At 56.0% G+C, this 27,845-nt stretch overlaps 1 protein-coding gene across 3 annotated transcripts in view; it reads left to right on the forward strand.

Moving 5' to 3' along the window:
- The window catches only part of SHANK3 (SH3 and multiple ankyrin repeat domains 3), a 264,751-nt gene that overhangs the window by 112,929 nt on the left and 123,977 nt on the right, over positions 1–27,845 (forward strand). For all 3 annotated transcript variants that reach the window (XM_087969020.1, XM_087969021.1, XM_087969022.1), the window contains 7 exons: positions 7,459–7,567; positions 10,268–10,419; positions 12,672–12,839; positions 13,086–13,202; positions 13,944–14,021; positions 15,655–15,721; positions 21,581–21,896. In XM_087969020.1, the coding sequence (XP_087825146.1) occupies positions 7,459–7,567; positions 10,268–10,419; positions 12,672–12,839; positions 13,086–13,202; positions 13,944–14,021; positions 15,655–15,721; positions 21,581–21,896 (1,007 nt within the window). The remainder of the gene's footprint in view (positions 1–7,458; positions 7,568–10,267; positions 10,420–12,671; positions 12,840–13,085; positions 13,203–13,943; positions 14,022–15,654; positions 15,722–21,580; positions 21,897–27,845) is intronic.

A 27,845-nucleotide genomic window follows, 5' to 3' on the forward strand; every position in this document is an offset into this window, starting at 1 on the left:
ATGCTTTGTGCAACTAGCAACAGGGTTGGTCGCCGGTTCAGCCTGTCGTGAGAAGCCGGACCGAGAAACCAGTTGGCTGGATGCAGAACCTGCCCCTGTCTCTGAGACCAATGCTGCTGGGCAGAAATGGGTGGGACTCCAGTGCCCCTCGTTCCCAGCCTGCAAGGCCCCTGGAGGTGTGATGAGCAGCCGGGGAAGAGACTGGCCTCTGCAGTCCAGACATGGGCAGCCTTTGTGCGTCAGGACATCGATTCAGTGGCCGCAGGCGGCTGGGGATCGATGAGACACACACACACACACACACACCCCGCTCCCTCCTCGCTGGCTCCTCCAGACTCCAGAGCTCCCCCTTGGCTCAGGGACCTCCGGGCCTCGGCGGCTGGCAGGGGTGGCAGCTCCCTTGCAAGGCTCCACTTCTGGCTGGCGTGGAGCGAGCAAGAGGGTTGTTCTTCAGGGGGCCCCTTTCCCTCCCCCTCCTTCTCTCCTTCCCTTCCCTTTGTGCTCCGTTCCTTTCTTTTCAAAAGCGAGCGGAGTGGAGGGCAAGGCTTTGCGCTGTCCTTGAGGCAGTCAAGGGCTCAACTCTAACACACACACACACACACACACACGCCTTCTTCACCAACATGGCTGTCTGGCTCATGCACACAGATTCATTCATTCATTCATTCATTCATTCATTCATTCATTCATGTTTCAATGCTTCCCGTCTCCCAAACCAGCTGACTCTGGGATGCTCAGCCCTTGAGCCGATTGGCGCAAAGCATTGAGCCTCCCTCCGTCCTCCCCACGCCCCCAAGGCAGAGAGGTGGCATTTCCTTGTGCCCAACAGCCAGCGGCAGAACGGAGGCCCCTTCGGCTCCTTCGGCTCCGTTTGCCGCCGCTCTACGGATCCCCGCATCCTTTTCTTCTTTGCTGAATCACACAGGGATCCCAGCCAGCTGGGAATTGTTTAGTGGTGATGAAGAATTGATCCACGGAGCTCTCTGAAAAGGAGAGAAACCCCTCTAAATTGAGAACCACCTCGCTGGATTTGAGGCCGTGGCGTCCGATCCACAACCGGTGCCAGGATCTCAAGAGAAACCGCCAGTGGAAGGGAACTAACCACTCTGCTCTGCAATCAAGATAGATTATGACGTCTTCAGCATCCCCACAATCTACCAGGAAGTTCACCAATGAAAATAAGAGGTTGCTGCATCGTCTTCAAAGCCCATTGAAAAAACTCTCTGTGGCCTGCCCTGGCAGTTTCCTCGTCCTCGACTTACGACCATTTGTTTAGTGGCCGTTCAAAGTTACAACGGCACAGAAAAAAGTGACGGGGCCGTTTTTCACAGTTAGGACCGTTGCAACGTCCCTGTGACCACACGATCGAAATTAAGATGCTTGTCAATTGAGTCACATTGATGAGGGTGGGAGGGTCCCGCGATCCCCTTTTGTGGCCTTCTGACAAGCAAAGTCAGATTTACTTAACAACTGGGTTATTTTCAAGCGCAGTGATCCACTTAGCAGCTGTGGCAAGAAACGGTTGTAAAATAGAGCAAAACTTGCTTTAAAATGTCTCACTTAACAACAGAAATTTTGGGCTCAATTGTGGTCATAAGAGCCAGCGCTGTCTGAAGACGTCTCTGTGGTCATGTGGCTGGCATGACACTAAACACCAAAGGTGCACTGAGGAACGTTGCTCCTTTCCCTCAAAGGCCTCCCTATTTTTCTATTTGCATTTCTTTAAGTGCTTTTGAATTGCTCGGTTGGCAGAAGCCAGGACAAGGAATGGGAGCTCACTCCGTGACGCGGCGCTAGGGATTCGAACCGCTGAACTGCTGAACTTCCTGATCGACAAGCTCAGCATCTTAGCCCCTGAGCCCTTTTTCCTTCTGGTTGCTTATGAAAAAGTAATCTGTGTGGGTCAGCCTGACCTTTAGCCCTCAGTTTGGGGCCCTGAGGGACGATTCACGCAGTCGGAAGTTCTAACCTTAACATTATGAGATTCTCATACAACGTTCATGAAGTGCATCTGTAGTAGCCACAGTTTATTGTTAGGAGTAAAGGGTGTGGCCTCCAAGGGCAGGGCTGGAATGTCCCAAAGCACCTAGTGATGCTTCCAAGCTGGCCTTCTTTATTGCTCCACACCAGAAGACAGAATCTTGCCAAAGTGAAGCCTCTTTTCTGGTAACCATTGAGAAGGAGCTGTCTTCGCCCTCTTTGCTCACACCAACTATCTGAACCGAGATAGTTACTCTTGTTCTACTGGAATACACTCTCTCCCTTCTGGGAATCTGGCTACATTCCATCAACCAACCTACATACCTACCTTACTTCCTTTCCTTTCCTCCCTCCCTCCCTCCTTCCCTCCCTCCTTGCCTTCCTTCCTTCTTTCCTTCCTTCCTTCTTCCTTCTTTCCTTCTTCCCTCCCTCTCTCCCTCCTCCCTCCCTTCCTCAGATGTGCCGAGAGGTGAGTCAGGGATTGATGGATATCTCTGCCTTGCTTTCTCTGGCTTTGATCATCCTTGTAGCCCTGTTGTAGAATTCAAGTGTGCAGCAACACGAGGCGGAGGTTGAATTCCTTGGCAACCTGCTGCCTGTGGTATTCAGAAGGAAGAGACGCTCAGAGCGGTTTCTATGGCGGCTGCATTTTTGAGCCAGTCCCCAAAGTGGCAAAGTGCACAATGAACAGGAGGCGAGCAGAAGGGGACATCGCGCAACCGGAATCCAACACTAAGAATAACCGGTCTTCGTTCCATTCAAGGCCGTTTCTAGCCCGGGATGAAGCTTGCGTCCAAGGGCTGTGGATGTTCTCGGAGCGGTGGGGGTCCTGGAAATGGGCAGCCTGTCCGCCCATCCTTTCTCCCCTGCGAGAGGAGGCTCTCCCCCTGCTCAGGGGCTCTCATTCCATCAGAGCTCGGACTCTCGCCCTCTCAGCCTTCCTCCTTCCCAAAACACCAGGGTCCCTCCTCATCCAAGCAGGAGAAATGCTGAAGGCTCTTCGGGTGGTTCCGTGCAACCTCCATTGTCCAGGCTGGCCTAAGGACAGTGGTCAGCCTCTCCCCGGCTCCCTCTGGCCTCTTGGAAGCAGCCATGATATAACAGAGCCCCATTTCCTCCCCCCCCCACCCTGAGGGCAGCTCACCTGCTGCTTCTTCTGTCTCCAAGGTCCGGAGAGGAGCCCAGTGGGGCTAAGAGGAGCCTGACAGGCGGGTGGTAGGTGTGCTGCCCAGGTGATCGACTTCCCTACCTGTGGGAGAAGCTGCCCAGAGAGGGGCCCCCGACTCTCTCACCCCTGGAGCATCATTCTCCCTCTCACCTGCGCAGAGGAAACATCGGCAGCTCTTCCAGCCTGGAGCCCCCTTGGGCGGCCTTCCCATCGTGAGCCTGATGGACAACGGGACCCCTCGCTCTTCCCCTTCTCTTCTCCCCTCCCTTCTTCCCCAGTGGGGATCCCGGTTGGGGATGCTCCATGGGCTCAGCCCCTCCCCTTCCCCAATCTCATGTCAGTCCAGGAGCATTTCCACTTGCGCTCCCAGAGCTTCTCTGGCTTGGCACAGGCCCGCCTTTCATTTCCGTAATGGCCGGGAAGGCCGGTTAATGGGAAGAAAGAGACGCGTCGCTCTATTTTTACCCGCTTTTGAGGGGGAGGGGAGGAGGAACTCCCGCAACCGGGGTTGGGTTGAGCGGAGCCAAACTACTTTGCTTAATGGGCTGGCAGCTGTGGCGGGGGGGCTGCCAAGTGGGGGTTTCAGGACCTCGGACAGCTCTCAGGAGCCCCCTGGGATTGTGGGGGGGGAGCCCTGAATCATGGCCTTCCCTGGGCTGCACCTGTTGAGCAGCAGGAACCGAGGGCGGTGCTTGCGCAGTGGACGATGGTCCCCTCCCCTGGTTCAGGAGAGAGCAAGGGGAGGGTCCCTCCGCCTCCCTCTTGCCACTCCCTCCCCCTCTAATTCATTCATGCCCCTCCCCAGGTGGAGCAGCAGCAGCGACATCAGCCTGGCTGCCTCCCTCCCTCCCTCCCCTTCCTTTCTCCAGCATCTCTTTCCTCGTCCCGTCCCGTTTGCTCTGCCTTCTGCCGAGGCCCTCCTGCTGCCTGGAAGCGGGGGTCGGGGGAGGGCATCCAAGAGAATGGCCCAAGAGGGGCAGCTGAGCTGCCTGCCACAGAGGCAAGGGTGGCAGAAGATGCCGGGGCTGGGTGTGCCCCACGGCCCCCAAAGAGCCCGGCACTGTCCTGGCCTGCAAGGGGGCGGGAAAGGAACCCCCACCCAGTCTGAAAATGAGCCTCTTCGGGTGGGGTGGTGGTGGGGGCAGCGTTTCCCAGAAGGGCGATGGGTTCACGGATGAGGAAGCTGCTCCCCCAACAGCCGCCCTTCCCTTCTGACTTCTCACGGAAGGGATTGGTGCCCATCTCGGATCCGACGACTCTGGGCGGCTCATAGCATCCAAAGCATGGAAGCCCCCCGTTATAAAGTACCACGGCAGATGAAATCCTGGGGGCAAGATGGCAAAGGGGAGCAGGCACAGTGGGGGGGTAGGTGTTAATTGGTCACCCCCTCCAGTGTGAAGCCGGGCCCCCCCCCACACACACACACTGTGTGGACTGTGTGAAGGGGTTCCGACTCTTCACCCGTGGGAACTCCCTGGCCGGCAGCCGTGGGGAGCCACGTGGAGGCCCCGCCGAGGCCACGTCTCAGGCTGCAGGCTCAGCAAACGGGCCACCCTGAGGACAGCCAGAGGAGCAAAATTCAAGTTTAAAAAAACCCACAAGGTTTTCTGGAGTAATGGGGTTAAAGAAGGAAGCCGCTTTGGGCTGAGAGCCGGGGGGGGGTCCCTGAGCAGCCTGCAGGGAGAAGAAGCAAGGGGGGATTTGCAGAGAGCCACTTAGGGTGGCCAGCTGCCAAGGATGCTGGGAACTGTAGTCCAGCCAAATTGAGAAGTTGTCCAGCTGAGAAGGAGACCCTGAGCCTTTAGAAGGAGCCTGAGGTGCCTGCAGCCCTGGGGCCTCACCTGGGTCACAGCTGGAGCCAGCACCCTCTCCGGGACCTTGTCCTGCCCCAGATTATCAGTGGGTTTCAGGTCGTTCGAGGACAAGGAATTGGTCCTCGTGCAAAGTGCAGATCTTGCAAAACGGGGTGTGTGTGGTTGTGGGGTGTCAGTGCACAGATGTGCTAAGGCTAAAGGTGTCAAAGCTAAATGCAGTGGAAAAGAGGGTAACTGAAAGGGGGGGTTGCTGGTCTCCCGTCCCCCCCAAGGCCACAGAAACCTTCCCGGTTGTTGCCTAACAGCTGGCAGGCGGCTTCAGGGGGATGGAAGGCGCAGCTCTGTTCCAGCACATCTGGAGAGGAGGAGGGAGAATTGGGCACAGCTGCCTTCTTGGTTTGGCTCTTCCTGCTTGCGGGTGAGGCCCAGCCCTTCCCTGCAGTAACAACCCGTTGGATGGAGGTCTAATGTCCCGCACAGCCAGGATGTTGGTTTAGGGAGCAAGCCAGCTGGGGGAGCCTGGGGGTCAAACTCCACCCATCGTAAAGTCAAGATCACGGGAAGGGTTAATACCACGTTATAAGGCCCCGGTAAGGCCACACCTGGAAAACTGCACCCAATTTGGGTCACCACCAGAGGTGTGATTCATCAGGTTCTGACCGGTTCTGGAGAACCAGTAGCGGAAATGTTGAGTCGTTCGGAGAACCGGCCAATCCCACTTCCGACTGGCCTTGCCAACCCCATCTCTTCTCCGCCTCCCATCAAGTCCCAGCTGATGGGCTGGGTCTCCTTTGGTTGCCCTGCCCAGGAGAAGGGAGCTGGAAAGCAGGTCAGTGGGGTGGGGAGGGAATGAGATTTTGCAGCATCCTTCCCCTGCCACGCCCACCAAGCCACGCCCACAGAACTGGTAGTAAAAAAAAATTGAATCCCCTCACTGGTCACCACAGTATAAAAAAGGTGGTGAGCGCAGAGAAGAACCAAGAAAGAGGATTAGGGGACTGGAGGCTAAAACATACGACGAACGGATGCAGGATTGGGGTGTGTCTCGTTTAATGAAAAAGAAGGACCGGGGGGACATCATAGCAGTCTTCCAATATTTGAGGGGCTGCCCCAGAGAGGAGGAAGGGGGCCCAGCTATTCTCCAAAGGCCCCGAAGGCTGGAGAAGGAGCAGTGGAGGGAAATTTAAGAAGTGACTGGACAACCATCTTTCCAGAATGGCGCAGGGTCTCCTGCTTGACGGGGTTGGACTGGATGACCTCCGAGGTCCCTTTCAACTCTGTCATTCTGCATTTGGTACCGTTGCCAGGCTTGGAGAGATTTCTCCGAGGTTTTTGGGGGGACTAAGAGAGGCTGCTCCGTCCGTGTCTTTGAGTCCATTTCAGCACCAAAAGGCCGAGCCAGCCTTGGAGGGAGAGCCTCTTCCGCCCTTTCCCTTCGGTCATCGAATGGCACGGAGGTCCTTCAGGCGCCCAGCTGGTTTTTCTCCTACGCACAAGGAGACAGGAGTGGGGCGTGCAGGCGGGGCCTGGGAGGGGCAGCGGATGGCACCGCCCACGTGGGAGAGGCCAGGCCAGGAGGGCAGCCTTCCCTGCAGAGGGGCCACCGGTCGCGTTGCTTGCTTGGCAGCTGGATCTCCAAGTGCCAGGGGTTGTTGATGCCGCTGGCACTTCTGCCCAACTACGGGCAGTCCATTCAGAGTTACAATGGCACTGGGGGAAAAACGGGCTGCCGGCCGTGTTTCAGACGTATGACCAAGGTCCCGTGATCAAAATCCAGGGGCTTGGCAACCGATTCATACTGACGACGGTCGTGGCGTTCCCATGATCCCCTTCTGCGACCTTTTGAAAAGCAAAGCCAGACTCACTGAACAACCGCGTTACTAATTTAATAACGGCGGTCACTCGCTTAATGGCGGTGGCAAGAAAGGTCATTCAATTGGAGCAAACCTCACGGGTACAATCTTTTTTGGCTGCTGCCACACGTGGCTGGCCCCTGTTGAAGAGATCGGGTCTCCGTGCCATCGGGACACAAAGGCCCGCTCCAAATGTTCGGCTTGGCACATTCCCTCTGGGCCGAGTGTTCGGTTTCATTACCTTTCCAGCCCCTTGGGTCGGTGAATGGTCGACCCTGAGGACTTTGGGGAGGGTCAGAGGCAGATCCTGGGGGAGGGGGGATTTTGACTTCCGTCCAAGATACAGATCCAGAGAAGGGGCCATTTTTTCTTGACCGATCAGCCGGAGGCCCAAAGCTGATGGAGATGGCAGAAGAAGAGATGGATCAGTAGGGCTGGGATGAGGGTTGTGTCTTATGGATCCCAGGTCAGGTGTGAAGGGGAGGATTGGCACAACCAATCGGCCCTCTTCCTGGTTGCAGAGGGAGGGAAACGGCCGCTAAGAGTGGAGGAAGGGGTCTCGGGCCCACCGCCTGCGGCCTGCCTGCCGGGGGCGAGCTACTCATTGGCCTGTTTTTTTCCTTCCTGGGTTTTGTGGCTGCAGGCAAACCTGAAGAAATTTATGGACTATGTGCAGGCTCTGAACGTGGAGAAGGTCACCAGGTTGCTGGAGAAAGGACTGGACCCCAATTTTCATGACCCAGACACTGGAGGTGAGATGAGGGTGGGGTTGTGCCAGGTTGGCACAGCTGGCTGGGGAATTCTGGGAGTGGAAGGCCACATATCTTTTCAAGTTGCCATGGTTGAGAAATGCTGCCTTAAGGGGAACTTCGGGCCAAGGAGAGATCCTCTGGTTGGAAATCGTGTCTTCTTCTAGACCAGAGGTCTCCCAACTTGGCCACTTTAAGACTTGTGGACTTCAACTCCCAGAATTCTCCAGCCAGCTTTGCTGGCTGGAGAATTCTGGGAGTTGAAGTCCACAAGTCTTAAAGTGGCCAAGTTGGGAGACCTCTGCACTAGAGCCTGGCCTAGGGACATTTAGCGTCCGATCTTTTGCTTGCTTTATGGCACTTGGGATATTGCACACACTTTCATTTCTGCAATGAGCCAGGCAAGTGTAAATAGGGCGGAGGCAGTGGTAGGCTGCAACAGGTTTAACAACTGGTTCTGCGAGCGCGCGTGCATTGTTCAAAAAAATACCAATTTGAACCTCTACAGCTGACCTCCCAGGGCAGCCCCAGTGAGTAGAAGAAAATCCACGGTGCTGCGAATCAACTGAGCTGAAAAAGATGGAAATATAGGACAGGATAAGGATCAGGTGGGTGGGCAGGGCCAGCTGATCGTTGGAGCTACTGGCTCGCGAGAACCGTTCCCAACCGCCAGCTGCCCACCACTGGGTGGAGGAGTTTGGTCCAGCGTGTTGTGTGAACCCAGCCAAGGAGGGTGGCTTCTCACCCGCCCCCAAGGAAGGATGAAGCCCGGGAACTTCTGGAGGGTGGCTCCCTCTACACACGTGAACGTGGTTCTCCCCGTTCGTAGCCTTCTTCCTACCCAGCCCTGCTTGCTTGCTTTCATTTGTGCCCAAAGCACCTACATAGGTGTAACATTCAACAATCAGCAACTAAAACAAGTGTGAAAGAGGTCATTGAAAATGTAGCACACTTAAAAATGTGTAAAATAAATAGGACTGAAACTAAACAACGTTCTCCCCGTATCAGGCCACCTCGATGGCATTTTCTCTGGCCAGCAGGAGGTCTCCCTCCCTACTTCTTGAAGGATTTTGTGTGCACCGCAGCATGTGTGAGATGGTGTGTTCTTCTCTGCACTCACATGGAGTGCCTTACGTATCCAATATCCAATGTCCAATCTCTGCTGCTGGCTATAAATTGAATTGCATGGAATCGAGCCCTTTATATGGTGATTGGACACACAAGGAATTTGTCTCCGGTACAGAAGCTCTCACTGTACATGAAAAATGAAAGAGTAATAATGAACAGAATAAAGATACCAACAAGAGAAGATAGTAGAAGAGATGAGAAGGATGATAGTAATAGAGCCCTACTTTATGGATAAATATACTTAGACATAAGGTAGTGTTGAGGGAATTATTTGTTTAGCAGAGGGATGGCGTTCGGGAGCAATAGTTCCCCTTGTGTCTAGTTGTTCTGGTGTGCGGCGCTCTGGAGCGTCATTTTGAGGGAAGGAGTTGGAACAGTTTATGACCGGGATGTGAGGGGTCTGTAGATATTTTCACAGCCCTCTTTTTGACTCAGGATGCAGTATACAAGTCCTTGATTGAAGGCAGGTTGGTAGTAATTGTTTTTTCTGTGGTCCTAATTACCCTCTGAAGTCTGTGTCTGTCCTGTTGGGTTACAGAACCAAACCAGACAGTGATAGAGGTGCAGATGACAGACTCAATCATTCCTCTGTCGAATTGGATCAGCAGCTCCTTGGGCCGCCTGAGCTTCCTAAGTTGATGCGGGAAGAGCATTCCTCCTTGGGCCTTTTTAATGGTGGTTTTAATGTTAGGCGTCCAAGTTTCATTTCCAATGCCAATGTTGCATGTGCATGAGACGGTCCTACCTGAGACTTTGGCATTTGTTTAATACCTACCTGAGAGGTCCAGGTACTGTGTGACTCGATTCACAAGCCTGACCGAGCCAAGGTTTTACTTCATCAAGATTATTTAAGATGCAGCTGGAAAGCTTCCCCCCGAAACAGGCCAGGTTGTGGTGAAGTCACCTAGGGAAGGTGTTGTGGTTCGCCGGCAGCCTGTGCAGACGGCAGCGGAATTGGACAGTGGGGAAGAACGGGGACCAGTCCGGGAGTCTGGAGAGGACTCAGACGAGGGACCTGCATCCGATGCAGAAATGGGGCCAGGACCATCTGGGAGTGGGGTACTGACTCCGGAGCCTGGCAGCAGCGAGGCAGAGGAACCAGGGGAGCCTGTTCCCAGTACGCGTATGCACAGAGCTGCCAGAAGGCAAGAGCAGCTGAGACGAAAGGGGTGATTGCCCCTCCCATAAGGGATAAAGGTCAGGCAAAAGTAGAGAAACCTTTGCAGGAAGCAACGTTGTTCACTCTGTTTGGATTAATCCTTGAAGCTCTTTGTACTCTGGTTGGTTATTGGCAGCACTTCACAGGAAGGAAAGGTGGGTGCTTATCTCGGGGGACTGTTTGAGATTCATTACCGGCTGGGAATGAAAACAGTTTATCAGTGTTGCAATAAACTAAGTCTTGTTTTTAAAATATAAGTGTGTGCGTAATTACGGTCTCGGAAGCCTTGGTCAGAACAGTAGGGAAAAGACTGGTCCAGTTGGACCTGAGGGGGGGGATAGTGACAGGGGGACTGAAGGGGACCCTCCAGGGAGTCCCTGCTGAGAGCTGTCTCTCCCCTCCCCTCCCCTCCCCAGAATGCCCCCTGACCATGAGTGCCCAGCTGGAGTTCTGTGCCGAGATTATCAAAGCCTTGAAGAACGGTGGCGCCCACTTGGACTTCCGAACCCGCGAAGGGATGACGGCTCTGCACAAGGCCGTCCGATGTCGGAACCACACTGCCCTGCGGGTGAGTCTCCAATCCCCCCCCACCAGAGTTGGGGGGCAGCCTGGACAGCTGACCCTGGTCCTTGGAGGGGGCTGGGATGGCAGGAGCTGCGAGGTTGCAGGGGGAGAGCCAGGCGGCAGCACGGTGGCCAAACGTCCAATGGAGTCCGGGAGCCTCTTTGCCAAATCCCAAGTTGCTTTCCAAGGAAGAAGCTGAGGGGTCCTTGGTGCTCTCTGAGCCTGGTGGTTTTCTTGCAGCTGTTTCATGACCCAACGAGGGAACATCATCAAGGCTAGAAAGGAGAGGAGGAGGGAGGGAGGGAGAGAGGAGGAGGACTGTGGGGTCCTTGGTGCTCTCTGAACCTGGTGATTTCTAGGGAATATCATCAGGACTAGAAGGGAGGGGTTGTGGAGAGGAGGGGGGGGGGAGGAGGAAGAGGAGGAGGAGGGGGAGGGGAGGGGAGGGGAGGAGGAGGAGGACAGTGGAGTCTTTGGTCTCCCCGAGCTGGGCTGTTTCGTTGCAGACGTTCCATTACCCAACTAGGGGACATAATCAGGGCGAGAAGGAAAGGGGATTTATCCTCGGTTTCTATATCAGCGTCAACGTGGGTGGGGGGGGGGTGTTAAAGAGACCCTCAGAAAGCTAAAGGACCAAAGCATCTCCTTGCCAGCAATCAACACCTGGAGCAAGGGAAATGGACACCCGGATTAACATCAGACGAGCAATCGAGCATTAAACTGCCGACTCAGACAAACAAACAGTAACCACAGTCTAACCCTTCTGACAGGGCAAAGCACTGGGGAGGCCATACCCCCCTCCTCCCTCCTGGCGCTTCCTTGCTGGGTCCTGGAATGTCTGCAAGTGAAGCTCAGAGGGCACCAGGGACCCCAAGGAAGAAGCGGCTGGGTGGGGCATACAGACGTACTTCGGACTGCCTTCGCCTTCAGCCCTGCGGGCATCTTTGCCGGCCCCCAAACGGGATCCGAAGGCATCGGGCGCAGTTCCTGCCTGGGAATCCAATTTGTGGGTCTGCCCAGGTGCCCCCAGAGCCTCTCGGACACATTAGGCACCCGGCCCTCGGGGGGAAAGCAGGCGAACGGCTGCCTGCCTGCCTGCGCCTGGTGGGAGAATCTAGGAGCCTTAAATAGGCCAGGATGATGGGTGCCTCCGAGGGCTGGGGGGGGGAGAGCCGGGGGGATGTGATAAGAGGGGCCGGTGATGGATGGAAAGCAGGCGGGGATAATAGATGGCAGCTTGGCCCCTTTAAGCCTGGAGGACTTCAACTCCCAGAATTCCCCAGCCAGCTTTGCTCCTCCAGGCTTAAAGTGGCCAAGGTTGGAGACCCCTGCACTAGAGTACAGCTGATGGGTGACCGTCCCCTGCTGCAGGAGGCAGCTCCGAAAGGAGAAGTCCCGTCTTCATGAGGCAGCCCATCCCACCGGCTCCCAGCTCCAACTGGGCGTTGAGGCCTACAGGTCTTAAGGTTCCCGAGGTTGGACGGCCACCGTTTCAAATAGCACTTCTTGCATCTTTTCCCGCTTGGTTGCAAACTGTGTTTGTGTGCAAAAGGATGAGGATGTGCAAAGTATCTCAATCCGCAATAGGTGGCAAATAAATTTGAATAAATGAATTTATCTAATAAATAAATGAATATTAAATACAAACACATACACACATTTGTTTAACTATTATTATGAATTATTTAGTAATAATAAAGTATTAATGTTTGTAAAATAATAATAACAAAATCAAAATCAAAATAATAATAAATAATAAAAACAACTGGAACACCACTTGAACACCATCGATGGCGCTGACAAATTTGCCCTCGTCAATTGCGGAAGGCAGCTTTGCTCGGAACTGCTTCCATCCGGCAGCGATCTCTGTAGGATCATCAAACATCCAGATCTGCCCATCCCAGGTCCTTGGTAAGGACTTGATAGGTAGACAAAAATGTCAAACCCAGCCTGAACACCTGGCTGACTATGCAATGATCAATAACAACAATTACAACAACCCATTAATTACATTTATTTAACCAACCAATCAAAAGAAATAAAAAAGTGTGTGTTTGTTATGAGTTGAAGGCATAGACTGAGAAATCTCCCGGGGAAGATCAGCTCGGTCCACTCTCGGCCCCTCGGTGTCCCCCCGCCGCCTCCTTCGTGGACCGGTGGCACCCATCCCGATGGGCCAGGGATGCCAGGCACCGCCTCCTGATGCCGCCCCCTCACACCACACACCACCCCCCCGTGACTTCTTCCTTTGCACAGACGCTGCTCGACCTGGGTGCCTCTACGGACTACAAGGACAGCCGGGGCCTGACCCCCCTGTACCACAGTGTCATGGTGGGCGGGGACCCCTACTGCTGCGAGCTCCTCCTGCACGACTACGCCAAGGTGGGCTGCATCGACGAGAACGGCTGGCAAGAGATCCACCAGGTGAGCCTTTCCAGGGTGGGGTGTGCAGGGGCTCAGCCGGGGGGGAGGAGCGGGCCCGGATAGATAAGCCCCCTGCAGCCCTCTTGCAGTAGAAGGGCAGAGGTGCCTCTCTGGCTGGCCCCAGAGGGCCACGGGGGAGGGCGGGCACCATGGGGTTTGGCATCCAGAGTGGGAGCTGTGGCATGAGGGGGCTGGGCCTTGAAGTGGGCTGTGAATGCGAGTCCTGCCTCCCTGTCTCCTGGGCAGGCCTGCCGCTATGGACATGTGCAGCACCTGGAGCACCTCCTGTTCTACGGGGCAGACATGACCGCCCAGAACGCCTCGGGAAACACTGCCCTGCATGTCTGCGCCCTCTACAACCAGGTGAGCCTTACACACACACACACACACACACACACACACACACACACACCAGCCCCTCAGCCTCGGCTTCGCTCCCCAGGGGCACTCGAGCACCTCTGGATGTCAAAGGGGCTGAGCAGAGGAGGCCCAGTGGGGTGGAGGCTCAGGAGTCCCACCTAGCCCTGGGTGAGGGGCTCCTCTTCCTCCCCCCACCCCAAAAGAAGGGCCTAGCTAACCCAAGTCTGGCAGGAATTCAGTTCCTTCTCCCTCTTTTTCTTCCCGAAAGGGAATGCCAACTTCCATTCACTTCCCACTAGTGCTCCAAGGAAGGTGGACTTTGTGAAGGGGGGAGTGAAGGATCCAGTGGGAAGGGGGGCAAATTCCCAGCCCAGTTCCTGCCGTGCCAGTGGAGCCCTTTTGTGCCCCCGGCCCCGGGAGAGGGGGATTCCAGGGTCCCCTTCCAAGGGTAACTGGACGTAGCTCAGGGCTAGCCGGGGTTGGCTCTCCGCCCCCTCCTCTGGGCTGAGGATGGAAGTGGACGGGGGGGGGGGAGGGCAAGAGAGGGGAAGGGGCTGGCCCTGCAGGGTCACAGGCTACCGGACCGAAGCTGAAGCCCAAAACCTGCGTGGGGCCGGGTACAGCCAAGAAGGGAAGGCCGCCCCGTTGGCCCCTCCAGCACCAGTTCATTGGCTGAACTGGGCCACCTCGCTGCCCAGTCCAAGGGGGGGAGGGGTCTGACGCTGCCCCTCTTTTCTCGGCCAGGAGAGCTGTGCCCGGGTGCTGCTGTTCCGGGGAGCCAGCAAAGAGATCCGGAACTACAACAGCCAGACGGCGTTTCAGGTAGGGGCACGGCAGGCTCTGGAAGAGAGACCCTCCGCTCCCTCCCCTCTGGTGGGGAGGGGCGCCCGGAGAGACTCCAGGGGGGGTGCAGAGGATATCCCCCCCCCCCGCCCAGGCCAGGAGACCAAGAGAAGCGGGAGGCGGGGGGCTGCTCACGCCCACCCCTTTGGGAAGGCAGAACTCACCCCCTTCCCAAGAGGCCTGTAAGGGGCCTGCCTAAGCGCCCCCTCGTGCCTCCCGTCCCTGTCCTGTTGTCCCCATTTATCCGTACCTATTTCCTATATCCTTACTCGTGTTTGTACTTATTGCATCTTGTAACCGATTGACAAAGGGACCGGGGCCATTTGGGGTTGGGGTCCCAAGCCCAGGCAGGACAGGGCATTTCCAGCAACCCCAAGTTCTGTCGGGGCTTGGTCGTGTCCCCTCGAAGCCCTGCGACTGGCGTGAAGGCTCGCACTCATCCATCTCAGCCCACGTGAGGCAGGCGCTTGGCGGTTTGTCCACTCGGGGGGGGGCTGCATTTCACGCCCGTCTGTATCCATTACATGCTTCAAGTCAGCAAGAGGCATCTTGGATCGGTTGCTGTTCCAGGCCTTGGGGTGGGGGGGTGGGGGGGTGTGATCAGTCCCTCTTTCTTCTGCTCAAAAGTCACCAGAGAAAGGGTGGCGTCACAAAGGGCGCATCCCCTCTGGGGCCCGGGGAGGGGGGCGCACCGGGAAGAGCCCCCCAAGCAGCCCTGAACCCCTCCCCCCGGTTCAGAGCTGGGGAAGGGGAGCCATGTGGGGCCAGCTCGGCCTCCCCACTGCCCCTCCCCCACCTCCTGCTCTGATCCAACCAGATCCACACGTTGCTTGATAAAGAGTTCAATGAGCTACTTTATTGCTCTGTGCCCGTTTCACAGGAATCTTCCCAGACGGGCAATGTGCACCTGGGCCCCCTTACCTAAGGTTCAAGAGCATTCAGAGGGGGTCAGACTCGGCCCTGAGGTGCCCACGTAGGGATGGCAGACTAATTCCCCATTTGACTCCCCCACCGGGCTGTCTCTCCACCCCTGGCTGCCTTGGCTGTGCAATGGTGGATACCTCTAGGACAGGGGCATCGGGGCACAGAGGGCATCACAACTGCCCCAGCTGAATTGTGCAGCTTTCCCTTGCTGGAGAGGTGGGCGACTGATGCCCCATTCTGCCTTTTCTGGACCCCTGTCTGAAGTGGACCTGGGAGCTATCAGATTCCCCCCCACCCCCCCGAGCCTGAGGGGGGCATCGGTGCTGCTCCTTTCCCTCTGATGTTGGCCGAGTCCTGGTGCCCTTGGGAAGAGTGCTGAAGGAGGCCTGCAAAGGTCCCCCAAGGGGTCTCCCCCATTCAGAGGCCTCTCTCCCAGGTCTTCCCAAGGTTTCTGGGGGTCCCCAGGGGCTAAGGAAACCCTTTGCCACGCCCGGCTCTTCCTGGGGTCCAATCCTGCAGCAAACAAATGCCTCTGAGCTTGACCACTTGGACAGAGCGTGTCCATTTCCTGCATCCCTATCAGAAGTCAAAGGGCCTACTTTGCAGGGCTGTGGTGAGGCAGAGTGGCACTCAAAGAAGTCGTTGTGGTCAGCAGCCGTCCGGCTCACTCTGGCCTCTTTGCTTGCAGGTGGCCATCATTGCAGGCAACTTTGAACTGGCGGAAATCATCAAAACCCACAAAGAGTCCGACGTTGGTAAGTGGGTGACCTTTGGCCTTTTGTAGGGCTGAGAAACTCGGGGGGGGGTAACTTCTCTAAGCGATTGCAGAGTCGGCCTTTTGCCCCCCAACAATCTGGGTCCTCATTTTACTGACCTGAGAAGGACGGAAGGATGAGTCAACCTTGAGCCGGTCAGGATCGAATCTTGGCGGTGGGAATTCAGAGTTAGCCTGCAATACAGCATCTAACCACTGCACCACCACAACTCTCCTTCCTTCCTTCCTTCCTTCCTTCCTTCCTTCCTTCCTTCCTTCCTTCCTTCCTTCCTTCCTTCCTTCCTTCCTTCCTTCCTTCCTTCCTTCCTTAGCAATAGCACTTATATCCCGCTTCACAGTGCTTTCCAGCCCTCTCTAAGCGCTTTACAGAGTCAGCCTCTCGCCCCCAACCATCTGGGTCCTCATTTGACCCACCTCGGAAGGAAGGGAGGCTGAGTCAACCTTGAGCTGGTCAGGATCGAACTGCTGGCAGAGGGCAGAGTCAGCCTGCAATGCTGCCCTCTAACCACTGGACCATCAGGGCACCAAGGCTCCGAGCAGCTGGGTCAGTCCAGGTCCAGTGACTTCGGCCAGAGCCTCGGCTGGTTGGCGCTCGTGGGCACCCACCCTGGCAAGCTGGGTGGGACGAGACCCCTTGAGGGCCGTCCAACCCCAGCCCCACCTGTGCCGCGGCTGCAAATTCTTCCCCAGCCCTTCTGGAGCCCCTGGACTCAGAACCACGAACGGGACTTAAGGGCTGCTGGGGGAACCGTTTAAAAAGGGGAGGGGGAATGGGAGAGGAAGGGCTGCCAGATTTGGGGGTGCAACCACAAGCTGATCCTGAGATCGCAGCCAGGAGGCATCCTTTTGAGAGGAACCAATTATATTGATGTCCCCAAACGGTGTATGTAATTGTATGATTCGTTACCGTTTAATTAACTGCATCGCCCAGAAATGACAGCCAGGTTTTCTCCCTTAATTGCTTTCTCTCGCTTTGGGGGCTCCCTTTGAAAAGGGATTTTATTCGAAACACGTTGGGGATCCGCAGAGGCTCTGGGAGCAGCAGGGAGGCGCCCCCGTGCCCAGCCTGACGGCGGGGGCTTCCAAAAGGGCAGGATAACAGAGTCGGAAGGGACCTCGGAGGTCTTCTAGTCCAACCCCCTGTTCAAGCGGGAGACCCCACCCTGTTTCAGACAAGTGTCCAGTCTCTTCTTCACCAGAGATTTTTAAGGGCACAGGAGCAAGACCCCCAAATTAAGACAGGAGGGCTTCTGGCAGGGCTCGGGGGGGCATTGAGCCCTCAAGAAAGAAGGGTGGAGCCTGACCCCCAGCCCTGTGGCCCCACATCCACAGGGCACCAGCTGAGGGGAGGGGGCTCCCAGGGAAGGGAAAGGAAGAGGCTCCCAGGGCCAGAGAAAGGGGTCTCGGGGCCAGGAAGAGGGCAGCCGGGGGGAGGGGAGGCCAATGCACAGCCGAGAACCAGGGAATTGGAGACAAGATCATCCAGCCCAGTCCCTTGCAGAAACTGCCTCCCCTGCAGTGCCACATGGGCTTTCACAGCCTGGATCTGGGGGGGCTGCCCCAAGGGAGGGCCCGACCCCCTGAGCTTTCCGTAAAACCTGGGATGCACTAAGCCCCGCCCCTTCCTGGCTTTATTCTTAAGGGGCCAGATCGTTTTTATCCTTTTAAAATGTCTTTTTAAGATTTTAATTATAACACGGGAAGTTCTCGACTTACAACGGTTCATTTAGTGACCATTCAAAATGACAATGGCACAGAAAAAAGGGGACTTGTGACCGTTTTTCACGCTTACGACCGTTGCCGCATCCCCAGGGTCACCTGATCAAAATTCAGGCTCGTATTTATGACGGTCACAGTGTCCCAGGGGTCACGTGATCCCCTTTTACGACAAGCAACGTCCTTGGGGGAAACCAGATTCACTTAACAACCGTGTCACTAACTGAACAACTTGAGAGTGAGAACAATTAATGGGTGGGACAGCCAGCAGAAGTTGTGGCTGCTCCAACACTGGGGGGGGGGGGTTCAAGAAGAGGCTGGACCGCCACTCGTCTGAAGGGGTGCAGGGCTTCCTGCCTGGGCAGGGGTTGGACTAGAAGACCTCCAAGGTCCCTTCCAACTCTCTTGATCTATTCTAAGTGCAGCGACTCACTTAACAACGGTGGCAAGAAAGGTTGTTGAATGGGAGAAACGTTTCACTTGGCAACAGAATATTTGTGCTCGGTTGTGACTAAGTCGGGGACTTTCTGTGCCGGTTTCTGCATTGTGAGCCGCCCAAAGTCGTTTGCTGAGTTGGGTTGCTGTCGAAATCAAATCAATCAATAATAATACATGAATAAATACGTCCCTTTCCCAGCCGTCGGTGGCTTTTGGGCTGGGCGGGGCCTTAATCCCTCGACCCCCTTTTTCCTTCGGGGGGGGGGGATTCTCCAAATGGGCTTCCAGAGCAAATGGGGTGGGGGGCAGAGTGAGCCAGCGCTGTTCTGGTGGGAGCCCCCCTTGGTTGTTACCGGCCGGAGAAAGCAATGAAGGAAGAAAACCTGGCGGTCATCTCTGGGCTAATTAAAGCGTAACCAATCATACAAACAACCATGAAGGGACGTCCATATAATTGGTTGCTATCAAGATTAACAGGACATCTGAAATCAATCATGGTCATTAGAGGAAGACACCAGTCCGGGCTGTGAAGAGGAAGGGGAAGGGGTGGTGAGCCTTTGGAGCCGGAAGGACGTTATCTCCAGATTAGGTCAGGAGGAGGGACGGTTCTAGAGCCGTTTCGAGCTCAAGACTCGCTCCAAAGACCTTGGACCCTGACTTCCCTTCCCCTTCCTCCTTTCCTCTCCTCTCCTCTCTCTTCCTTTCCTCCCTCCCTCCTTCCCTCCCTTCCATTTGATGTGCCTGCCCATGACTCTGGGCAGCTATTAAAACCACACCAGTCAAATAAAATTAACCGCAACCTGAATGCAAAATGCAGCCAAGTTTCTTCAGCGCATCCTTCAATTCTACAACTATGCAACCAGGATCATCTAACATCCCAGCCCAGGGCCAGAGGGAATACCGTGATATTAAAAGCTTTTTGGAAGTCCAGCGCCAAAATGAATGGCTGGCAGAGCTGAGATGGGTAAATTTAGCCCCCAGAGTCTCGATTGGATACCTCAGCAGCCTTTGGATCCATCCATCATGGACTCTAGGAGGTTGGAAGGGGGAGGGGCCCTAATTTAGCAGTAATTCCTCTCCTTCCTCCTCCTGGGAGTAGATGGAGGAGATGACCAGCCTGAGCCTGAGGGAGGGGTCAAATGTGTCATAAGTCTCGAGTCCCTTCACACCCAAAAGAGACCCAAATCCAGCCCACCTTGAATGCCTCTCTTATCTCCCGCTCATTTCCCTTCGCGGTCAGTTGGCCAGATTCTCATAGAGAGCTTAAGCTTGCAATACGTCTTTATACTGATTTGAATTTCCCTGGGCACTTGACCCCACCAGCTCCCAGGGGGCGATGGGAGAAAGATTCTCCCTAAAGGCTCCCCTGGTGGGCTGATAAGAGTGCCCTGTTCTCTCCCCCCACCCATACACACACACACACACACACACACAGACAGACACACACACACACACACACACCCTTTTAGCATCTCCACACAGCCCCAAGAAAGGATGTCCGTCAAGCATCCTTGGTACGTGAGGGACTCCAGCCCCACCTCTGGACCCTGAGCCAAAGAAGCGATGCAGCTGTCGGGGGGGCAGCAAGGTGGGGGCCGCTGCCTTCGGAGGCCAGTTGGGGCCGGGGATGGGTTCCATCTGGGCTTCTGGGTGGGGCTGAGCTCCCTTGGAGTCCACTGGCTCTTCCTTTGCCCAAGTCCCTGGTGTGGCAGTAGTGCCCACTTCTGGATCTGGAAGTCCTGGTCCCTGGATGCCTCTCCACAGGACCCTAGGAAGTCCTTGACCGACGACCGTTCACTTAGTGTCCCCAAGGTGCTTTTTTTCAGGAGGCCTCTGGACTTTCTTGTTTTTCTATCTGAAGACGTTTCGCTTCTCCTCCAAGAAGCTTCTTCAGCTCTGACTGGATGGTGGGGAAGGGAAGGATTGACGCTCCTTGCAGACAGCTGCTCAGTTGCCTCTGCTTAGAGAGCCCGCCTACCTGGCCCAAGGTGTAGCCATCGCCACCTTTCCCCCACAGCCTCTGTCTATCCGGTAGGATTTGCCAGGGACAGCCGCCCCCTTCAAGTCCCCCCTTGAAGGCCCATCATCCTCAGACACCCCACGGGGTGGGCCTCTTCTCTCCCACCCCCCACCCCGTCCTTGAAGGTCCCCAAACCGCTTTTTCCAAAAGGCAACTGGACTTTCTGGGGGGAGGGGTTTCCTTGAAAAGTTTCGCTTCTCATCTAAGAAACTTCTTCAGTTCTGAGTTGACCTCAAGAAAAGAACAAGAAGTGAAGAAGCTTCCTGGGTGAGAAGGGAAACGTTTTCAAGGGGGGAAACAAGCAAACCAGGAAGTCCAGCTGCCTTTTGGAAAAAAGCCCCTTTGGGACAACCCTGACCTGGAGGGCGGAGCCTCTGCACAGAGACCCCTCCTTGGGGCTGCACCCCCTCTGCATCAGGTCAGGCAGACGGAGGCCCAGAGCCCCCCACCAAGAAAACCTCGTCTTGGGAGGGAGGCTGTTCAGTGGATGAGCAGTTAAGGCTGCCGGTTGCTTTGCCTCCTGTTGCTATAGAATTGATGGCTTTAATCTCCCTCAAACCCCCCCCCCTCCCGCCCCCATTAGAGTCTGCATGGCTGACATTCATTTAGCGGGGAGGCCGCCTAGAAGCCAACAAATCGTCGACGTTTTCTAAGATGGAAAGAGAAAGATGGTCCTTTGCAACAAGCAAGCAGCCTTTGCGAGGGTTTCTTGCCAGTCGGAAGGGATTGAAACGGCCGGGGGGGGGGTGGAACAGCCTCACTCTGCGCCAGAGCTCCCCAAACTTGGCCCCTTGGAGACTGGTGGACCAACTCCCAGCACTCTCCAGCCAGCATCCTCCGGTCCACAAGTCTCCAAGGGGCCAAGTTGGGAGAGCTCGGCTGAAGGGGGAAGGGTCCCCAATCCCCGGTGCAGGCAGCACGCGAAACCCCCCACCCTGCGATGCACGGAACCGGATCTGGGTGCCCCAAAGGTTGGGGGCCGCTGGTTTAGGGTTCCTGGCTCCCCACCCCACCCCCTCCCTTAGGAGGCGACTGGGCTGCCGGCTATCTCAAGAGGGGCGGGGGGCACTTCCCGGATGGGTCTCCTGGTGAGAAACGGGGCGTCCGCAGGTCACGCCATCCTCGCAAGCCTCCCCGCCTCTTTTCTGCTGGGGTGTGCAGGTCGGCGGGAAAGGTTCCTCGTGGGGGGAGAAGCCGAGGCCCAGCCTCTGGCACCACGCCCCCAGCTCCCCTGCGCCCCAGGAGTCCCTGCCTGAACTCAGCCGGTGTTTCCCACTGGGTGCTGAGGTTGGTGCAAGCGGTGTGTAACCTCTTTCCGGAAAGATTTACACACCCGCGTCCTGCACGGGGAAGTTTTCTTTTCGAGTGAAATCAAAGCGCCTCGGAGTCCTCCGGCCAGCCCCGAAGCTCACCGGAGCGCGTTATGAATAGAATAGAATAGAATAGAATAGACAGAAGGGACCTTGGAGGTCATCTAGTCCAACCCCCCCCGCCCAAGCAGGAGACCCTACACCATTTCTGACGGGTGGCAGTCCAGCCTCTTAGTCCCGTCTCATCTTGAAAGCCTCCAGGGACGAAGGTCCCTTCCACCTTCTGAAGGCAAGCGTTGTGTGGTTGTGGTTGTGGTGGTCCGGCCGTGCTAACCGCCCCCCGTCTCTCCCGCAGTGCCTTTCCGCGAGACCCCGAGCTACACCAAGCGGCGGCGGCTGGTGGGGGCGGCCGGGCTCTCCTCCCCGCGCCTGCTCCAGCGCTCGGCCAGCGACAACAACCTGAAGGCGGAGAGCCGGCCGTCCTACTCGCCGGCGCCCTCGCTCCGCGGCCTCCCCCCGCAGCTGCTGGCCCAGATGCGGGAAGCGGCGGGCGCGGGGGGCGAGGCCGGGACCCGCGGCGCCCACAGCCGCTCCCCGTCGCTGCAGCGCGTGCGGGAGGAGAAGGAGGCCGACGCGCCCTCCCTGCGCAGGAGCAGCCGCGCCAAGTCCAGGTGAGCCGCCGGACCGGACGGGACCGGGCTGGGGGAGGGGGACGCGCTCTGCCCTCGGCGCCGCTTGGCGGGGCTCCCGGGGGCGCCGCTGGGTCGCCTGGTTTCCCCTCTTTATTACGTTTACATTCATTTGGGGGTCTTTGAAAATCCGCCTTTAGAAGTAACTCCAGGCAGAGCATCCCTGCTTCTCCCTCTCTTTCCCCCCCACAACAACCCTGTGGAGTGGCTTGGCATGAGAGAGAGGCCCAGCCGCTTTCATGCCTGAGGCGGGACTAGAACTCACAGCCTTGGGGTTTCCAGGCCAGCACCTGCAGCAGACAGGTCCTGACTGACTGTCTCACAGGGGTGCGACTGTGGCTCTTTCTCCCTGGTCCTCCCTGGGAAGGACAGAACCTTTGAGCCAAGAAGCTTCCCCTCCCTTTGGCCCCCAAATGGGGGGAGGGGGGGCTGGAGATTTGTTCCCATCACTTCTGGACTGTGCATCCACATGCCGTGACACCACTGTGAGTCTGAAGGGTGCCTGCCGTGTCCTGGGAGTGCTTGGACAGAGCACAGAGTCCCTTTCCTGGTGGATTGGTGGTGTCTGGGTTTGATCCCAGTTAGTTGGTTAAAACTTGGGTTGTTTGCCGGGGAGAGGGATCTGCCTCTTCCGCTGCCCGTGCAGAGCTGCCCTTCTGGGTGGAAGGAAGTTGGAAGATCTGAGGAGCAAAGGTGTAGAGAAGCCTTGAAGCCTCATGAAACGTTCGCACCAGGTTCCTCGTCCGCCCACAGGTGGTCTGCTGACTGGCTGAAGGCGGCTAGAGGCCATAGTCAAAGGTCTCGGTTTGCACTTAAGCCACCAATCTGGGCACCTTCCCCAACCGGACGTTTGAGGTTCTGGGAATCCCACCTACTCCCTTGTCCTGGATGTCCCGAAGGAGCTTTTGGTTTTTTCCTTGAAGAGGTTTCGCTTCTCATCCAAGAATTTCAAGAAGAGACCGGACTGCCCTTTGTCAGAAATGGGTGTAGGGTCTCCTGCTTGGGCAGGGGGTTGGACTAGATGACCTACAAGGTCCCTCCCAACTCACTTGTTCATCTGTAAAAGCTTCAGGGTTTCAGAGCTGAAGAAGCTTCTTGGATGAGAAGCGAAACATCTTCAAAGGAGGAAACCAGAAAGTCCAGTGGCCTCCTGAAAAGGCACCTTTGGGACAAGCAGGACCCGGAGGACGGACAGTCTCTGTGTAGACCCTGGTCCAGGAGTTCGGGGCTGCTGGGGGCAGCCAGCGGGAGCCCCAGATCCCCCCCCCTCCTTCGCTGCTGTTGGTTTGAGGCTGGATTCTAGAAGGTGGGTGAGGATTCCCAGGGGCTCCGGGGGGAGAGGCTGTGGGGTCTCCAGTCCACTTCTAGAAAAAGGTAGCCAATTTTCAGGAAGGGAAAGGGACAAGGTGATCAGCCCTTGGGGCCCTGGGGATGTGGGTGTCCAACGGGGGCCTGGCCCATTTTGTCTGGGGCCTTCAAGGCACAAGGCTTCTCTTGTGCAGAGGCCATTCTGGCGGAGCCCCGCTCTCTCCTCTCCTCCTCCTGCGACGCTTCTCTCCTTTCAAGTGGATGTTCTTCACGTGTGTGTGTGTGTGTGTGTGTGTGTGTGTGTGTGTGTGTTGCAACTCTCACCTCCTCCAGCCTGGTTGGGGGGGGGGAGTGATGAGCTCATTTTCTTGGAGGGGGCGGCTGTGTCAGAGTAGCTGCCTTTTTGTTATATTTAAGGCATCCAATCTCTACAGCTGCCCATCACAATCAAGGACTCCGGGCAGTTTGCGGTTCAAAAAAAAGAGTACGGCAATTAAAAGACTAAAATCATTTTGAAACAGTCCAAGACAAATATACACGGCGCAGCTGGTCAGGCACAAAAGATCAGATCCGCATGCGAAGGTCCGCTTGAAATGATGTGTTGCTAAAAGCCTCTGTGCAGGAATCTCCTCCGATGCTTAGTCTCTGCCGGGAGTTAGATGAGGCCAAGGAATGCAGGGTTGCTTGTGGCTCCGTGGGGATTCTAGGCTGATTCCCTCCTTTACCTCCCTCCCTACGTTCTGCCAGCCCTTGGCATCCTCACATCCTCACTGTGAGAATTTGACATTCAGCGGCGGGATGACCCAAGGGCTCAGTTTGGGCGGATGGAGGGATGGATTGATACGCTGTGTTTACCTACCTCCGTCTTGTGATCTGGGGAACACACGGCACGAAACATCAAAGCCAGGCACCCTAAAAGCTACACGGCCACAGAGCTGAGGCCTCTAGAACAGGGGTCTCCAACCTTGACAACTTTAAGCCTGGCGGACTTCAACTCCCAGAATTCCCCAGCCAGCTTTGCTGGCTGGGGAATTCTGGGAGTTGAAGTCCACCAGGCTTAAAGTTGCCAAGGTTGGAGACCCCTGCTCTAGAAGATCTGCAACTAGTGCCCCCCTCCTAGGTCAGCCTCTGCTAGCACCCGAGGGAGAAGACGGGTCTTCAAGACCTTGGAGAAGGCTGGCAGGGCCAAGCCCATCTGGGCCTCTCAGGGGAGGCCGTTCCAACACATAGGACTGCCCACAAAGACCGTATAGGCAGTCCTTGACTTACAACTCTAATTGAACAACCGAGTTGGAAGGGACCTTATGTTCAGAGTATTGCAGCGTAAATCCAGCGCCAGAAAAGCAAACACAGGTGGCTGAGGCTTCATTCGATGTCTTTATAAACACATTCAGTCAATATTACAATACCAGTTGTAGATTTCTCCAACATGGAGCAAACTCAAACGGTAGTAGATGTTACAAGTGACTCAACTTCAGCAGACAAGCAAGCAAGGTTCATTTTCAACAGACAGACTAAGAGCTCAAATAGCTGCAGAGCTGCAGAGCTTAATATAGAGCCACGCCTAGGCTACTTCTAGTTTCAGTTTCCAAACAGTCCTCGTGGACTGACTTAGTTGCTATGCCTATTCATTGGCTGACTTTGTTCCCATGCTCTATTCCAGTTCCTGAATATACTCTGACACCTTGGAGGTCTTCTAGTCCAGGGGTCCCCAACCACTGGTCCCTGGACCGGTACCGGTCCGTAGAACAATTTCTACTGGGCCGCCGGTTTGCTGGGCGCCGCCATCTTGTTTTAATGAAAAAGTGCTTCCGGTGAGCTTTTCCGGGTAGAAAGCGGCGTTTGGGTGCTGAAAGAATCCTCGCGCCTTAGTTTCATCGAGGGGGGGGGGCGGCTTCGAACAAAAGTAAGGCGCGAGGATTCTTTCAGCACGCATGGCAAGGCGAGCCGGCGACCGTCGCGAGGCCATCGCGAAGCCCATCGACACAGGTACAAAGGAGGAGTTGAAGGTGGCGGGGAGAAGCGGGGGACGGCTGGCTGGCCGGTTGCTCGGCTCACCTTGCCATGCGTGCTGATGCCGGTACCGGGCCGTGGATGATTTTGTGATGCTGGTACCGGGCCGTGGATGATTTTGTGATGCTGGTACCGGGCCGTGGATGATTTTGTGATGCCGGTACCGGGCCGCGGCACAGAAAAGGTTGGGGGCCACTGTTCTAGTCCATCCCTCTGCTCAAGAAGGAGAGCTTACATTTCAGACAAGCGGCTGTCCAGTCTCTTCTTTAAAACCTTCCGTGATGGGGCACCCACAACTTCTGGTGGCCAGCTGTTCCGCTGGTTAATGGTTCCCAATGCCATGAAATTCCTCTTTAATTCCAGGTTGCTTCTCTCCTGGGTGAGTTTCCACCCGTTGCTTCTTGTCCTGCTGCCTTCAGGGGCTTTGGAGAGCAGCCTGGCCCCCTCCTCTTCTTGGGGGCAGCCCCTGAGATACTGGAAGGCTGCTCCCCTGTCTCCCCCCGGTCCTTCTTTTCATCAGACAAGAGAAAAACTCTCTGTGGCAAACTTTCCTTTTCGTCCCAGAAGAAGCCAGCTCCAAGGCTTTGGTTGAAAGGTGGAGGGCATTTGCACCCTCCTCTGTCTGGGGGTGTCTCTTCTTCCGGGGAGCAAGATGACCTCCCTGCCCTCATCCACCCACCCACCCCAAGCAACACACAGGAGGGACCCTCCAAGCTTCCCAAGCAGAGCCCTTCAAGCCGTCCCTTCTTCAGACAACCATCCCATGACATGAGTTTAATTCCGATTGTCATCTGGCGGCTTCAGCCACCCGGCTCTTAAGTGGCTGTGATGCTCCGAAGGAAGCGAGAAGAAATAAGCAGAGATAAGACGAATAAATTAAAGGCATGAAATCAGAAAAGGGGAACGGAGCCTCCCTAATCGAAGTTGACACGCACGCCAGGCATTCCTCATGCCCCCCGTGACTCCCCCGGCCTTTGCCACATCGGCTGGTCCCAGGAAGGGACGGGGGGGGGGAAACGGGGGGGACTGGTCCCAGGTGGGAGGGGGTTGTGGAGCCTGTGGGAAGTGGGGAGAGCAGCATGCTGGTCCCTGGCACGTCCAGGCCCAGATGTGGCAGCCGCTGGGCTTTGGAAAGGCACTTGATGATGCTCTTGTGAGACGGGGCGCTGCGAGAGAAAGCAAGAACTCGACTCTTCTCTCTCTTCAATTTTATTCTGTTCCTTGAATTAAAGCACTAGAAAGAGTGCAGAGAAGAGCAACGGGGATGATCAGGGGACTGGAGGCTAAACGGTACAAAGAACAGTTGCAGGAATCGGGCGCGGCTAGTTTAATGAAGAGAAGGATCGGGGGAGACAGGATAGCCGCCTTCCGGTATTTGAGGGGCTGCCCCAAAGAAGAGGAGGGAGTCAAGCTATTCTCCAAAGCCCCAGAAGGCAGCAGGACAAGAACCAACGGGTGGAAACTAATTCCAGGAGAGAAGCAACCTAGAATTAAGGAGGAATTTCCTGGCACTGGAACCGAAGTTGTGGGTGCTCCAACACCGGAGGCTGTGAAGAAGAGACTGGACAGCCATTTGTCTGAGGGTGCATGTAACCTTTCCTGCCTGAGCAGAGGGTTGGACTAGAAGACCTCCAGGGTCCCTTCCGACTCCATGCAAGGCTGGCAGAGGGATTCTTGGGCGCCTCCCTCTTATTTTGCCTCTTTGTGGTTTTAGCATCCGTCCCCTTCCCTCCGATCTTCTTGTGCCGTAGCTCATTCTGGCCGTGATGGGGACGGACGCCGGGGACAAGGCTGGGTGGATGGATGGATGTTCTCCTCGTGGGTCACTTGAGGGGGCTGTCAGGGGCACCGAGAAGGCTGAGCGGAACCCAGAGTGGCCGGTCTTTTGTGGGTGCACCCCCAGTTTTGCTCTCCCCTCCACAGCCCAATTGCCCTGGGGGTCTCCAAGAGAGGGAAAATCACGGGAATCGGGGAGGTTTCCTTGGTCGTCTCGTCTTGTCTTTTTCCTGGTGGTTTGCTTCCTCCGTGGCTGAGTGTGAAACGTGGCATTCATTGGTCCGAATTAGCCACGGGCTGCGTCTTCTCTACCAGTACAAGGAGGGATCAGAGATGAAAAGACCAGAATAACAGAGTTGGAAGGGACCCTTGAGGTCTTCTAGTCCCGCCTCCAGCTCAAGCAGGAGGACCCTCTACCACTTCAAACCAAGGGCTGTCCAATTTCTTCCTAAAAACCTCATGTTGTAGCACTCACAACTTCCGGTGGCAACTTCTGTTCCACTGGCTAATTGTCCTCCCTGTTAGGAAATGCCTCCCTAGTTCCAGGTTGCTTCCCTCCTGCTGCCTTCAGGGGCTTTGGAGAACAGCTTGACCCCCTCCTCTGCTTTGGGGCAGCCCCCCAAATCCTGGAAGGCTGCTCTCATGTCACCCCTGGTCCTTCTCTTCACTGGACTAGACATACCCAACTCCTGTCAATGTTCTTCATAATAGATGAAATTAAATATATGCATATTTAATTATAAATCTAAATTGTAAAAAGTAATGTCGAGGCAAAGCATGCAAAGAGGCTGGTTGGGCCTGGGAAGATCAGGACCATCAATGGAGAAGGAAGCC

This window comes from Notechis scutatus, chromosome 6 (genome assembly GCF_049901735.1).
Source record: "Notechis scutatus isolate UNSWTSFEM ecotype Mainland chromosome 6, rNotScu1.2, whole genome shotgun sequence".
NCBI classification, from domain to species: Eukaryota; Metazoa; Chordata; class Lepidosauria; order Squamata; family Elapidae; genus Notechis; species Notechis scutatus.